The sequence below is a fragment of the Protopterus annectens genome, chromosome 6.part0, assembly GCF_019279795.1.
Source record: "Protopterus annectens isolate FY-2018-M chromosome 6.part0, PAN1.0, whole genome shotgun sequence".
Classification (NCBI taxonomy): Eukaryota; Metazoa; Chordata; order Ceratodontiformes; family Protopteridae; genus Protopterus; species Protopterus annectens.
In genome coordinates, this window is record NC_056737.1 from 1,944,290,697 (window position 1) to 1,944,306,414 (window position 15,718).

The window sequence follows — 15,718 nt, forward strand, 5'->3', positions numbered from 1 at the left end:
ATCATAAGGTACAAACTTATGTTTTAAATTCACATTTTAGATTACTTTTGTTGTTGCTTTTTTATCTCTCCAAGACTCCACAGAAAATTAATTTTACACCTGGATATTCATAATTAACAAATGTACATACATGGCAAACAAAGAAACTAACAAATGCATAAATAATCTCACAAAAGATAAAACACAGGAGGCATGTAATGTATGCTTACCACTTTATTCATTGAAGATAAGAAGTCCTGTTTTAGACCATGAACCTGAATGTGCATGTTAGTTAGTTGTATGGTCTGCTTTTCCCAAGCAATGACTGAGCATAAAGGGCTCACACCCCTCCGTTTATATGTATAAAAGGTTAGTCAATCTACAGGTGATCAATCTTGTTTGCGACATGGTGCCCATTTGATTATACTTCATCATAAAACATAAATATGCAAAATGTCTTCACAGATCATAGCGCATTGATAACTTCAGCTATAGCATATATTACAAAAGTGTTTCTGTCTGCCACATTGTTCTACAGTTATGAAATGTACACAAATGTCCATTTAAACATTGCAAGTAACATTCATGTGTTATTGATTGACAAGCTGTTAATTTTAGCTATTTTTTTTTTTATTTTATAGCACTGGCTTACAGAACTGGAAATTTTAGCAATGGTTTTTGCAGCTGCCATACATGACTATGAACACACAGGGACCACAAATAACTTTCATATTCAGACTAGGTAAGTACATATTTGCAGACTAATATTTAAGTATTTCATTTCCATTATTCTATTTAACCTTATAAGTTTCTAAATTGAGAGAATTTTTTCCCCAAGAACCACTTGAATATATTAAGGCACACAAGTGGGTGTAATGTCAGTGCTTAAAAATACTGATTAAACTAACCATGTGAAGGTCTTCATTTCATCCCAGTATGATGTAAATATGTCAGAAAAAAATGCATTTATGACATTTTGTTACTAATACATTCATGGATAAATCTGAGGAATTAGCCTTTTCATTTTGCATATCAGATTCTTTTTTTTCAGTTATCTATTACTTTGACTAAATGTCATTTATTTGATTTTTATACATTCTTAGTCCTATATCTAGTGTATCATATTTTTACTTAGGAAAAGACAAAAACAATTGTCCATTTCCATACTAGTGTCTGCAATCTAGATATTGTTTATTACCCCTCTCCGTGTTCCTCCATCTTGTTCTGACATGATACTTTAGCATGTAGTTGACTGCATTCTCTACCCAGAACCTTCTTTTTGTGTTTTATTCTTCCTCTAGTCATGTCTTCTCTCATCTTTCAGTACCAAGTGCATGCTACCCATGGAACCACACCATGAAGAATACTGTACCAATGGCTACATTATTCATTTCTTCATTTTGTTATCCTAATCCACATCTTTTCCTCCATCTTTTCTTCACTTCATAGCCTCCGTTCCATGTCTGCCCACTATCCTGGGTCTTAGTCATCTTAATACCACTTTTAAGCCACCATTAATTTTGCTCTTTGTTTTTCCGTGGCCTGTTGTCTTACCTCCATCTAATTTTCCTCCCATCATTTTTATCTGTGCATCTAATCCTATATTCTCTTTTTCAAGAGTCCTGACATACTAAGGTTAATGGAGTCTAATCAGTTTTCAGATAAACAAATGCCTGCTCACCTGAGCAACCGTAGGAGCGTATCTGTAATCTTTTCATGCCTGATGGTTTATCAGCTCCCATATTTCTATTCCTCTCCACCTAGAGCTGGCAATGTGGCATAGGGAAATAAACCACTGAGTATGTCACAGCACGTAGTTTAAATAGCAACCACGTGCTGGAGAATCCAATCACGAATGAAAAGATTGTGGATGTGATGTGATGCCATGCCATGCCAACTTACTTGTGCTGGGGGAAGGTTGAGTCGAATATTTTGTAGCATATCTTCCACTAAATGACCTCTAGTTACCACAGACTAGAGCAAAAGGTGTCCAGCCATGAAAAGGAGTTTGGAACTGTCCGAAGGGATATACTACCCATGGATGTGGATGCCAGACCCAGATCACATCCACTGCAAACAAAAGGAATGTGTTGACATTATAAAAAGATCCCCTGATGACTGCCTGGAGGATGCATCTCTCACACAGTAGGAAACAAATGACTAGAGCTACAGCGATCATCTAAAAAGTTGCCAGGTTCATGGAGTGCAGGAATCTTCATTTATACTTTTTCTGATCACCAGTCATTTGCCACTTATAGGTATTATACTGTTCTGCGCCTTCTTTTTGGTAATATAGTGCTTATGATTTTTCAGGTAAAAATTACAACTTAATTCCAGACAGTGTACCAAGATCATGATCACTAATGGCATGATCAAAAAAACTGCAACTGCAAAAACTGCAAAACCAATTATTCACCATGAGTATAAGCTATCTGCATAGTCTGCTCACATCTCATTCCTTTGCTCATAATAATTTAACTCTCACTCAGCTTCACTTTTGTTCCCAGTGTCTTACCTTTTGGACATATTGTTATAAATGACCATCCCAGAACCAATGCAGTCTTCCTTCTTGTCTAAGTCATCCCCTTCTCTCTGTATTAAGAGGACTGCATATCATACATGACCATCTTTGGGTATGCTTCCCTTAACAAGAGCATAACATATTGCCAAGTATGTGCTCTCCTTTCACATGGCATAGCACAACTACCTTTCCCTTAATCTTCATGTGTGAAAACTATGCTCTTTCACATCGTGAACCTCACTGGGCATGACCTACTTTGTCTCTGTGCTGCACTGAACAACCATTGGGCATCTTGATATAGCTACAGCTTTTTTAGGAATACGATGATCTCCATCTGTAATTACAGTGCTGTCAAAGCTCCTTCCTAATTGTTTTATCCCCCCTTCCCAGCTGCTCACTGTTATAAAATGCTGCACAGTACAGCTGAGTACATAATCTCTAAAATGATGTATGTTCTCCTTGGCACCTTGATATCGCATTTCTCACCATCGCCAGTATTAGACATTAGAATGTTTGTAACCACAAAAACATCATGTCATCCTTTCTATACTCTGTCTTCTGCAGTCCCAATAGCTCACAACTGTCCAGATTTTAGCAGAATGTCCAGATTTTTGCCTCATATTTGGTCTGTTCCTCATAAAATGTCAGTTATTAGCCAAATTATTGGCAACTCATTGAGGACTGAAGTAAGAATTTGACAGATATTTGCATTTAAGACTTCACACCCTTCAGAAAATTCATGCTAATGCAAAACTTGTTATTCTATCAACTTTCTACATTTGTAAGAACAATATTTAAAAAGTGACCCTATTTTTGCACCTTTGTCCCCCATTTCTTATGTTTTTTTCCCCAGATTTCTTGTACTAAGAGGTTAAGAGGTATGAAGTCCCTCAATCTTCTCCCATTCTATTCATCATCCATTTGAGATAAAATACTATGCACAAGACAACTATAGCCAAATTCTAGATGCAGATTCATGAATCCTCACTGTCTCTACATTTTTTTTCTATTTTTCCTTCAAGATGGGCTGGAAGTGTTTATTATTTAGTTTCTACACATGCTTTTAAGATTTCTTATTTCATTAGACAAAACAATACATTTTTGTCTGTTCAAACTCATGTGGTTTGTTCATAGGTTCATAGGTTCATACTAGGCTATCTGCCCTAGGGCATTTTTAAGCCTAGCCAGAGTGTGTTTGGCTTTCTCCACCCATTTTAAATTAATTTTGCTATGCCCTTTTTTGAGGTTAGTATACTGTGCCTCTGTGACACAGAAGTGATACCCGGGTAAACCTACGATCTCCCATCCACTCATCAAGATTCCTCTTGAAGAGAGTCAATGAGGGACTCTGCCTAACCTGGACTGGGATTTTATTCCAGAGTGAAGGGAGCCTCTGGGTTATGAATCTGTCCCCCCAGCATGTCCTATTTATTTCAGTGCTGAGGTTCAAGTCTCTCGAGCACGTAGCTCGATGAGATTTGGATTTTCTGAGGTGCAGCATGTCCATTAATTCCGGGTTGGACATGGCTTTATACGTCAGGCACAGATCGCCTCTGAGCAGGTGGTATGCCCCTGAGTAGAGCTGGAGTTTCTTTAACCAGGCAGCATATGGCATCTGTTTGAGCCCTTTGATCCACTTGGTGAGGTACTTTTGGGGTCTTTCCAGTTGCTGCAGGTGTCTGGTAAGGTACATCCCAAAAGGGGCATTGTACTCAATTATGGGCCTGATGAGGGCCTAAGAGGTTAAGAGGTATGATGTTAATTTGTTATTTAAGTCAAGTGAATGCGTCAGTCTGTCAGTCGGATGAATTCTTAAAAAGATAAAAGCACTCAGTGTCGGTTTGATTAAGATACTCCAACTCTGGATTATTTGCTACATTAATTGTTTTTGTTTATTTTAATCTAGTTAAGCAGACCTTAATTGCTAGTATTAAGTGAACATATTTTATTGATTTTTTTTTTAACTTTTCATATGCTGCTTCCTCTTTGACCCATAATGAAACAGGATATGTTGTGCTGATTGCTTCTTCTTCTTCTTTCGGCTTTTCCCGGTTTGGGGTCACCACAGCGGATCATCTGTCCGCTCATGATTTGGAGTTTTTACATGTCGTGTTGCCAGCCCAGCACCCAACCTTCCACAGAAGGCACACACACACGCACACTCACACCTAGGGCCAATTTAGAGTGCCCAATACACCTACTGCATGTCTTTGGGATGTGGGAGGAAACCGGAGCACCCGGAGGAAACGCACGTGACCACAGGGAGGACATGCAGACTCCACACAGAAGGCACCCCAGTTGAGAATCGAACCGGAGAACCTCTTGCTGTAAGGCAGCAACGCGAACTCCTGCACCACCATGGCCGCTCTGTTGTGCTGATTACTAATGAAAACAATAGAACACAGAGGGAATATGATCCCATTTATTATACTATTTGTTAAACCAACAATATTTTTACAATATAGCCATCTCAATTTTTTAAGACTAGCATGATCTCATGAATCAGTAGCTAATAAGTTACTCAATGTTGGTGAAAGTGCCTGTTAATCTGTTATAAAGAGTAGGGAATACATCATTTCTTCCAACTGTCTAAGGGACATTTTTTTTTAAAAATGTATCACTGACAGGAAATTAAAAAACAATAAATGCACATTGCAGTAAAAAATTGTAATATGAAAACAGATATCAAATAACTAACCATTCATTACATCTCCAAGGCTATGCACTCTTAGAGGTATAATAACTGACAGCCACCTGGGTGTGTGGGGAGGAAGCATGCTGTACCTGCCAGAGCATACAGTAATGTTATATATTTTGACCTCATACTTTACCAGATATGAAGATCCAACTTGTATATTCACTTTTCTTTCATTTTAGGTGCACTTACTAGTCCCTGACTTTTCTTTCATTTTAGGTGCACTTACTAGCTCCTGACTTGATATTACTGCTGTTGAATTCTTAATCATTGGGAACTTTTATATTCAACCTTCTGTACGAGGCCTTTATTCCTCCATATTGTCTGCTTTCACCTAGTAAAGAAGGCTTTCCTCAGGCATTTTTCATTTATGTGTTCAGTGTCACAATCAGAACATCTCTCATCATACTGATCAAATTTCTAATAAACCTAAGATGTAGCTCATCTGGACCATGCCCCCTAAACTTCCTTACTGTAGATACCTAAGATATAGCCCATCTGGACCATGCCCCCTAACCTTTCTTACTACAGCCAATTATTTTTCCATATCTATCATAGCTTTTATCCACTGCTCTCTTATCTACCTCTTTCCCTCCCTTCTTCTTGTGAAGGCTGAGGGAGAGAGTGTTCCTTCATTAGATTCACTTGTTCCCTGTCTCCTGTGGTCGACCTGCCATCCTTCTCAGCTTAGCCTGGCCTGTCCCTGCATTTCTTTCTGCAGTGTACATACAATGTTGTGAAACCACTTAAAAAACAAATAAATGACTGGGAAACTTCTAAATCAACACGAGAGGCACACACCAAGGAGCAGCCACTGCCAAGGACCAAAGAAAAAGAAAAGAGTGAAGTATTTAGTGATTTCATTATCTTTACTGTTAAGAACTTCATCAGAAGTAAAGAGAATGAAAACGCTAAATACTTAGTCTGTTTTTATTTGGTCCTTTTACATGCTATGCTATGAGAACAGTGACTTCATTTTGTCAATGTATGACATGTGCTGGAGACTTGAATTTTCTTGGTTAGAAATCTCTGAGGTGTCTCAAGTTGCTGTAGGTACCTGGTAAGGTACATACCAAAGTGAGCATTGTATTATTGGCCTGATGAGAGTCAAGTACAGGGGAGTTATGACCACTTTCGCTCTTGAGGCAATGCCTTTGCTAATGAGGTGTGTGACATAGAATGCTTTCCTTACCACAGTAGACACATGGTGGTCAAAGTTTAGGCTACAATCAGCTTGCATTCCCAAGTCTCTCACTGCAGAGTTGTTACTTAGGGTGTTATTATTTATATGATAGTCTGCAGGGATCAAGGAGTGGCAATGGGGGCAAGTTGTGCCCCCACATATGCCAATATTGTTCTTTCCTGGTGGGAACATAAATTTATTCTTAGCAGTAAATTTACAGGATGTTGGTCATTATACAAATGTTTTTTAGATGACATTTGTATATTATGGACCGATTCTGAGGAGAAGTTTTTGGAATTTTTGAATTATGCAAAAGGCACCACTCATTTTTTGGATTTTACCTATTCTGTGGACCATGACACTCTTAACTTTTTAGATATTAGTATTTCAAAGGAGAATGGAGGTTTTTGTTCCAAAATTTTCAGGATGAAAACCTTCTCGAACTCGTAACTTCATTTTAACAGTGGACACCCTTATTTCCAGAAGAAAAATCTTATTAAGGGACAGGTAGTCCGGGTAAGCAGAATGACTTCAAAAGATGTAGATTATACTGCGGAATGTCTAAACATCAGTGACATGTTCAAAAACAGAGGCTACCCGATGGAATTAATACAAGAGGCAATTAGGGAGGTCAGTGAAGGCAGACGAGGCAGGTTTGCCCCTATTTTAGGTCAAGACCTTAATGGATCTTTACCCATAAGAACTTTGGATCCAAATAATGAATCAAATAACAAAAAAAATTCATGTATTTTGGATTACAATGGTGATTCAAATGTTATAAGAAGGGTAGTTACCCATGAATGGGATCAATTTAAACAAATCACTGACATTGCACCAGCAGAGATGGGACATTTGCAGTTTACTTATAGACGAGACATGAATTTCAAAAATTGTTTTGAACATGGAGGTTCAAAGGGGTACATTAGTACCCGTTCTAGATGGGGGACATATAAATGTGGGGCCTGCTCCCAGTGTATGTACATTTTTAATGCCCCTTCAATCGAGATTTCCAGTAGGAAAAGAGAAATTAAGAGTAAAGTTTATGCTAATTGTAACAGTAGTGGTCTGGTCTATTTAGCTACATGTAAGGAATGCGGTTCCTTTTACACTGGAAAAACGGAACACAAACTTAGGGCCAGGATTTATGAACACCATTATGAGATCAGCAAGGCCAATTCTAGGAATGCATTGTTTCGTCATAAGTTAACATGTCTACAAGCAAGTTACCTCTGTTTTGTTCTAGAAATTGTCCCGAAAGAAATCCGGGGGGGCATGCGGGAGGCAAAATTGGAGTACCGGGAACTGTATTGGCAAATAATTTTGGAAGCCACTAAGGAACCTGGACTAAATGATATGTTGTCTATTACATCAGTTTTAAAGCTTAGATCTGCTAAATGTTGAAAATCAATTTTGGGGTGGCATTTTTTATATTTCCACTAGAGGGCAGTGATCTACTTGTGAATACAGCATCCAAATGGCACTTTAAAAAATTTTAGCAACTTTTATAAAATACATTTTTTAAAAATGATTTTAATAAATCCATTAATCAGTAGATATGAAATGAAATAAAATGAAATAATATTCATATTTATTTTTATTTAGATTAGAAATTTCAGGTGTTTATATTATGTATTTGCATTTTTATACACGACATTATGTGAATGTAATGGTTTGTCCAATAGTAAATGAGGTTTTAATTATGTCACAGTATTTAAATGAAAAAATGATGTGGGTTAGCATTATGTGAGGAAGTGTTATAACAAAAACGCAATTGTGTATCAGCAGCGTTCATTTGTTTGAATAAACTGTGTTTTACATCAACTTCGGCACTTAATTGGCTGCTCGTTTGGATTACAGTTTATAGTCTGCAGGGATATTGTTTTTACCGACGGGAATGATCATGCATTTTTTAGCTTTGAGTGTAAGTAGGCAATATGTGACGGAGTAAACCTGTAGTTTTTTGAGACGGTCTGTGCAGGGCATCTGTTTGAGCCTGGTAATCTTCTTTGTGAGGTATTTCTGCAGTCTTTCTAGTTGTTCTAGATGTCTTGTGAGGTACATACCGAAAGGGGCCTTGGACTCTATAAGAAGACATAATTTGATTTTGTGAAATGGCTTAGGCTCCGCCCATTGGAAGTTACAGTGCAAACTTCCTGAGCTCCATTGGAGTGAATAAGTTAAGAAGTGTGAAGTTGGCTTTGGAGAAATTTTTTACAGTGGATTCCCTAATGGGGGCGGGATGTGGATGTCTAGGGTGATTAGCTTGTAGTCAGATCTGACCAATGAGGAATTGACTTCTGGTGTGGAACACCGGTCACCCTTGTTGGTAATGACCAGGTCTAGGATATTGCTGCCCCTGGTGGGGATGTGAATAAGTTTATCCAAGGCACTGGAATTTATGAATTCCAGAAAATGTTGAGCAAAAGAGTTGGTACTTGAGTAGTTTTCCCAGTTAATGGTGGGGTAGTTGAACTCGCCCATTATTAAGGTGTTGGCTTGTACCCTAATATTTTCCAGTGTATCAAGAAATGAGGAGTGGGAATCCTGGGGCATGGTGAGGGATCTGTAGCAAGTTACAATTTGGATTGCGGTCTTGCCCAGAATTAGTTCCACTTGGATAATCTCGGATGCATTATGCTGAGCAACTAGCTTGGAGGTGTGGATATGCTTAATGAATATATACACACCTCCGCCTTTAGTGTTTTGGTCCAGGTGAGGTGGCCGAAAGGTGTGGTATGAATTATAGCCTGGTAATACAGGGGTGCTCTCTGGAGCCTTGACCCAGGTCTCTATCACTGCACACATGTCGATGTTCTCCATTTTAAGGAGTGCCTTGAGTGAATGCATTTTGAGGTTTAGATTTCTAGCATTGAGTAGCATTACCCTCAGATTTTGCTTGCTTGTACCTGTTATGATGGCGAATTTGTCATTGAACCTTGTCTAAAAAAGGCACTATAGGGGTGGCAAGAGCCTAGCCAGAATCCAGAATCCCAAGGGCGACAGGTGCAGGCCAGCTCTGGCAAGGCATCGTGGTCTGTCGATCATGTCCTCCCAGGCAGACAGATACTGGATCCCCTTAGAATGACACCAGAAGCTTAGCCAATTGTTGAAATTAATCATTTTGTCCTTGTACTGTGGTATCATTCTGGGTGATGGCAGGATGCTACTCAGGGCTAGGGTCATACCTGCCTGGGCTACAAGATTGAAGAGCTCGTCCATGTCTCTTTTCATGTAGTCCAGGGAGGTATATCTCAGGTCATTCACACCAACATAGACAATGACATGTATTTGTTGTGGAGTGACCTGAGTGTGTGCATTATGTGGCAGATCCTGGCACCCAGGCAGCTGACAGTAACTTTCTCCTTGTTTAGCTTGGTGAGTGGAACATCAGTGTGCCTGACTATAGAGTCACCTATGACTAGAGAGTGTTGGGTATGTTGTTATGCCTTATGGGCTGTGGTTTAGTGGCACACTAAGTTTGTGGGCTATGTGTCATTTGGGTTGTGTTGGGGGGTGGAGGTTGCTTGCATTTCTGCTTTGGAGGTCTCTGTTGCTTGAGCAGTTTTTTATTGAGAGCCTCAATGAATGTTGGTGTGTGTTTTGTGTTGCTATGTGTGTGTTTTGGTGGTGTAGGTTTTGAGGGGCTATGTGATGAATGTAGTGTGGTGCAAGTGTTTACCTTCTTCTCTTGACTGTGTAGTCCAGTGTTGGGTGAAGAGAGCTTTGCTTCCAGTTTGGCTATATAAGTGCATCGCTCACAGGTTGTAGTATTGGGTGGTAGGAGGGGAGGGTTGTCTGTGTACATGAGGCAATTGCTGCATTGCCCCAAGATACCCAGATTCATCAGGTAGACAGGAGAAAACACCGGGAGCTGACCCTTGACATGCCTGGATAGGTGCTTATTTATTAAGTACTAAAAATTGTATTCCTCTAGACAAGTGAGGAAAGTTAAGTGCTGAACAAGTGCTGAGGTCAAAGAAACAGATTTGAGTGTTAAAACTTAAAAACTGGCTAGTTCTAAGGGAAAATTTGAAGAGCAGACGTTATGGCGCTGGGAATAGTTCAACTCTAGCTAAGCAGTGATGCATAAAGTGTATTTATTTTTAATATAACAGTAGCAAATGAGCAAACTGATTTAAACAAGTTAACCAATAAAAAGCTAAAAACTGAGCCCCATTCCAGCAGTCTTCAATCAGACAAGTTCTAACTGCACACTCCTGCCTAAATAAGAAGGCACAATATGCCTTTAACCAGAAACTCCCAGCTCGGAAGGGCAGAATCTACCATCTCCTCTCACAAGAGTGCAGACCACACCTTCTTAATTAAAATAACTGGCCCGAAGCCCAAGTACTTAAACCAGAACTAATACACTTTTAAAAGAACAAGACACTAAGCCTTCAATCAGCAACTTCCAACTTAAAAGGATGTAAGCTACTTGTTCTGCCACCACAACAGTGCAGACCACAAACTTTCTTAATGTAAAACAACTGGTCTGAAGCCCAAGTGCTTCAACCAAAGACTTAGAACAACAATTAGAATTTAATCAGGCTGCTAATAAGCAGTAATAAATGCAGCAGAATAAATGCAATAAAGTAGGAAAAAACACATATACAGTAAAAGCAGATGAATAAAGTGCAATTTTTTAATATAACAATAGAAAATGAGCAAACTGAGTTAAACAAATTACCCAATTAATCAGTAAGAAAGCTCAAAACTGAGCCCTGTTCCAGCAGTCTTCAATGAGACAAGTTCTAACTGCACACTCCTGCCACTAGGGTGCAGGGGAACCTTCTCCAAAAAAGATGGCCTGGATTAGTGCTCAAGTTATACAAACAAGGCTAGATTCAGCATGCCTGAATCTAGTCTATGCTACTGCAAACAAGTTGCTCCAATTTCAAAAAGAAACAGTTCAAATTAGCAGGCACAATAATCCTTTAACCAGAAATTCACAGCTCAGAAGGGCAGAATCTAGCCTCTCCTCTCACAAGAGTGCAGACCACAAACCTTCTTAATGTAAAACAACTGGTCTGAAGTCCAAGTGCTTAAACCAAAAGGCTTAGAATAACAGTTACAATTTAATCAGGCAACTACCAAGCAGTAATAAATGCAGCAGAATAAATACAATTGAGTGCTTTTAAGAAGAGGCAAAAGCAAATTAAAGGTTTTTTTTTTTTTTTAGAAAAGTGCAAGGAGAGAGGAAGGAGGAGCAGAAGAAAAATTCATGGTTAAGAACCTAAGTGGGTTGGCCTTCTCAAATGTTCTCTCTTTATTAAGTAGAGTGAACACCAGAATGGGAGGGGTGTCCCAGATCAAATTTACAGTAGGCGGGCAACTGCAAAGCCAACATTTTCAGGACAGATGAGAAACATAAAACAATGCCAGAAAATATATAAAATAATTCAGTCAGGCAAAAAAATAATTCAGTCATGGACAAAACCAGTACTCAGGCTGTAGTTGAGGAGAGTACCTAATGGAGTTGCTAACTCATGTTTTTGACCATTTAAAATGCAACCAGTCTCATAGAGGCTGTGTTTTTGGCTTTGGAGAGAGCATTAATGACTTGCTCTTTGGAGATGCAAGGTGGGGGTGATGTAAAGTGAAAGCTCTGTGTAATGTTTGGAGAAGACGGGGGGAGAAATTTTTACCAAACATGTCAGCTAATAGGTTAGCTATTTTCATAGGATCAGTGTGTGTAATGCCAACCACAGCTAATTCAGCACATGTCTGGGTCCTACCTTTTAGGTTACAGATATAGTCAATACCATCTGTGGAAAGAAGAATTTGGAAATTATTTATGCCATTCCTCAGGATATTCTCTGTGACCCTGAACCAAGTTTCTGTGACTGCACTGATGTCAACATCCTCCAGGGAGAGGTGTGCTTCCAGAGAGTGAAGTTTCTGATTTAAACTCCTAGCGATTAGCAGCATAACCTTTAATTTATTTGTGAGTGATATTTTCACATTGGAAATTTTGTTCTCGAGACCTTGCCTTAAAAGGCACTATGGGGGAGGCAAGTGCCTTAGCCAGTAACCAAAAGTCTAGAGGTGACAGATGAAGCCCGTCTCAGGCATAGCAGTGTGGTCTACTAACCATGTTATCCCAGGCTGACAGGAACTGGATCTCCTTAGAATGACACCAGAAACTAAGCCAATTGTTGAAGTCAAGTCATTTTTTCTTTATGTTGTAGTATCATCCTAGGTGAGGGTAAAATGCTAACATACCTGCCTGGGACACATATTCAGAGAGCTCAATCATGTCTCTCTTCATATAGTCCAGTGAGGTACGTCTCAAGTCATTCACAGCAACAGGAACTATGACAGAATCATAACAGTAGATGTTGAGACTTGAGTGCATGTGTGATCTGACAGATCCTGGCACCTAATAGACTACTGACCATAACCTTCTCCTTGTCCAGCCTGGTGAGTGGGCATTTGTGTTTCACACAATGGAGTCACTTATGACTAAAATATTTGGTTTAGATGTGCTTTGCCTTAAGGGCTTAATTGGTGAGACACCGATACATGTGTGTTTTTATGTATATTGAGTGATGTAGGTGCTGTATTAGGTGTAGTATGTTAGTGTTTGGAAGGTCTCTGGTGTTTAAGTAGGTTTCTAGTGAGTACATCTCCATATGATGGTTTATATATTGAGTGCATGGTTTCCAAAGATGGTGTAGTATGTGAGCCGACAACCTGTTCAGTGTTACTGTTCTGTGTGCGAGAGAGCAAGGATTCCAGATTCTTAGTGTAGACGCATCTCTCACAAATTGTACTTATTTGATTTAACAGTAGAGGGTTGTCAGTGTACAAGAGAGAGTTGCTATACTGTCTCAGGAAACTCATGTCAATCAGGTCAGTAGCAGAAATGGAAGGAACCTGACCATCCATAATGATAGGTTAAATCCTGTTTTCACAGTGGGGAGAGAAAATGGAGGGGTATGGTATAACTGGATGCTCTAAACAGGGTCTATACTAATGGGGTGCTCTAAAAAAGGCTCTATACTAGTAGAGGTTCTCTAAATGGTATGAGACTGTTGTATATTTGGTGGTTCTGGGACTGCGTAAGGGGCTAAAGCGCAGCTGAGATGCACTTTGAGCAGCTAAGCACAATTTAAGGACTTCTCAGGTATATACCGGGCAGCTACTATGGGAAATTTTATCTACTGAAGTTTTTGCATCTATAACCGCCAATGTTTACCTTCACTGTGTGGTAGTGTGTGACGGTGCTCCTTGGTGCATATGGAGGATACGTACATCTTTGAAACTATAAGCAGCAAGGCTTAGCAAGAAGAAATAGCTGTTTTCCGCTAAAGATCAATGCGACAGTCAGAGGGTACAAAGATTCTCATTTCAGGATATTAATGCAGTCATGTCAACCTTTTGTAAAGAATTGCATTGTAGTACTCCACCAGGGCAAGAAGGAATATGGGAAACCTTTGCAACCAAGATAAGAAGGTTGGCATTTGCCTCAGAAAAAAAATAGTCTTTAAATAAGCTCTTGAACTTGTTGGAAATCAAGCAAGCCAGATCAGAACTGTAACTGGGAAAAAATTCATTCAGATGGCTTTATTAACAAGGTACAATCACTATTCAACAATGAGCTGGTACCCCTGTTATTTAAAGAAAGTTCCTATAAAGGTTCACAACCTACATCAGTGAGAGTGGCAAATATTGTTACTTTCCACAAGGAAGAAAAAATTCCTTCCTTTGCATAAAGTTATAAACTGGTATTGCTTATTCAGGTTGCCACTGAGATCCTCATCAGGGTACTTGCTAACAGGCTAGGAAAAAATCCCATACTTAGTAAGTATTATGCCACAGGGTTTTGTTTCAGAGAGACAGGGTATTCCCGGATTAATATGACTATTTCTGTCCATGCAGCAGATAGGGGAACAGAGTGCAGAATGCTTGTCAGCATTATTTGTAGACTTCAACAAAATCTTTGACACAGTGTAATGGGCACTTATGTTGAAGGTCATGGAATGTTATGATCTGCATGGAAAATGTTTAAGATTGTGTCACTTATTGTATAATAAACCCTGTGTGCAATTTGTGATGCCCCTGCACTGGCCCAGTAATCAAGGAGCCTCAATCTTCACTACTAGCACCAGTTAGGGATGTATACATTTGGAGAATGACAAGTACACACAGTAAAGTACCATTTCCCTTAAGAGCACACAGAGATCATAGTCAGTCTGGGGCTGGTTTCTCCCTCTTTCTCCAGAGCCCCAAAAAGACTCCCCACTGGCACAGCTATAGGCTTTGTGTCCCTGCCCAAGTAGCTGACACACACACATGCACACACTTAAGATTTGCCTTATCTACAAGCACACAGATGCTCCTGGCGAAGGCTGGCACAGGTTTACTAGCTATGCTCCCTTCTTCCAAGACTAAAAGGTAGTTATCACTTCCACCAACCAGCTCTTTACCAGCTACTATAAGGCCCTTCCCAAAGGGTGACCAATCCTACTGTGTAATGTTACTATTATCCAAATGGTAATTGTGACCAAGACTTTCAAGGCTATTGGAGTGGCCTATACAGTGTCACCAAATACATATGTAAGTAATCTAAGAGCTTAAATAGCTCCAAACAACCCAGCCACAATTTAAAGGTTTGAATATAGAGTTCAGAATCACAGGAAATACTTTAAAACAACATTGCAGGACAATCTCAAATAAATACAGAAAAACTAAATCTTTACTATATTCCTATATATAGCTAAGAGATAATTTTCCCTAGTTATTTACTATTATTTATTATATTTTTATTTATTTATTGCATTTGTTTACCGGGAAGGTCCACTGGGCTAAAAAGAGCCCATTTTTAGTGGAGGTCTGGGGAGAAAAGCTCCACAGTGATATATACAATTTGATAGAGCACAAATAGCAATTATAACAATTTAACAATAGTATATGAGCAAATAAAAGTTTTGACAAATAGAGGTAGGCTATGCGCCTGAGAGTAACTCTGATTACTGACAGTACAAACATAAGTATTAATATATACAGAGAGAGGCAATCCAGCTGTGTGTATAAAAATCACTTGATGATACATTTGCACATAGGTGGATTGTCAATCAAGGAATAAAGGTGAAGATTTAGGAGGTAGTAAGGATGGAGGAAGGAAAGGCATGAGTAGAAGAGGGGGAGATGCAAAGTTAGGTTCTGAAGGAGGGGAAAGACAAAGTCAGGTCATAGGTTGCGAGGAGTTAAGCACATGAGCATTGCTAGTGGGGGGAGAGATGTTGTTTCAAAGATTTTTTAAAGATAGATGTGTTGCTAGTGGATTTAAGTGAGGGTGGGAGAGAGTTCCATAGTTTAGCAGTGGAAAAGAGTGGAG

General features: G+C 39.3%; 1 protein-coding gene across 2 annotated transcripts in view; it reads left to right on the top strand.

Annotated features, from left to right (window-relative positions):
• The window catches only part of PDE1A (phosphodiesterase 1A), a 2,023,853-nt gene that overhangs the window by 1,582,738 nt on the left and 425,397 nt on the right, over positions 1-15,718 (top strand). For both annotated transcript variants that reach the window (XM_044075254.1, XM_044075255.1), the window contains exon 8: positions 621-721. In XM_044075254.1, the coding sequence (XP_043931189.1) occupies positions 621-721 (101 nt within the window). The remainder of the gene's footprint in view (positions 1-620; positions 722-15,718) is intronic.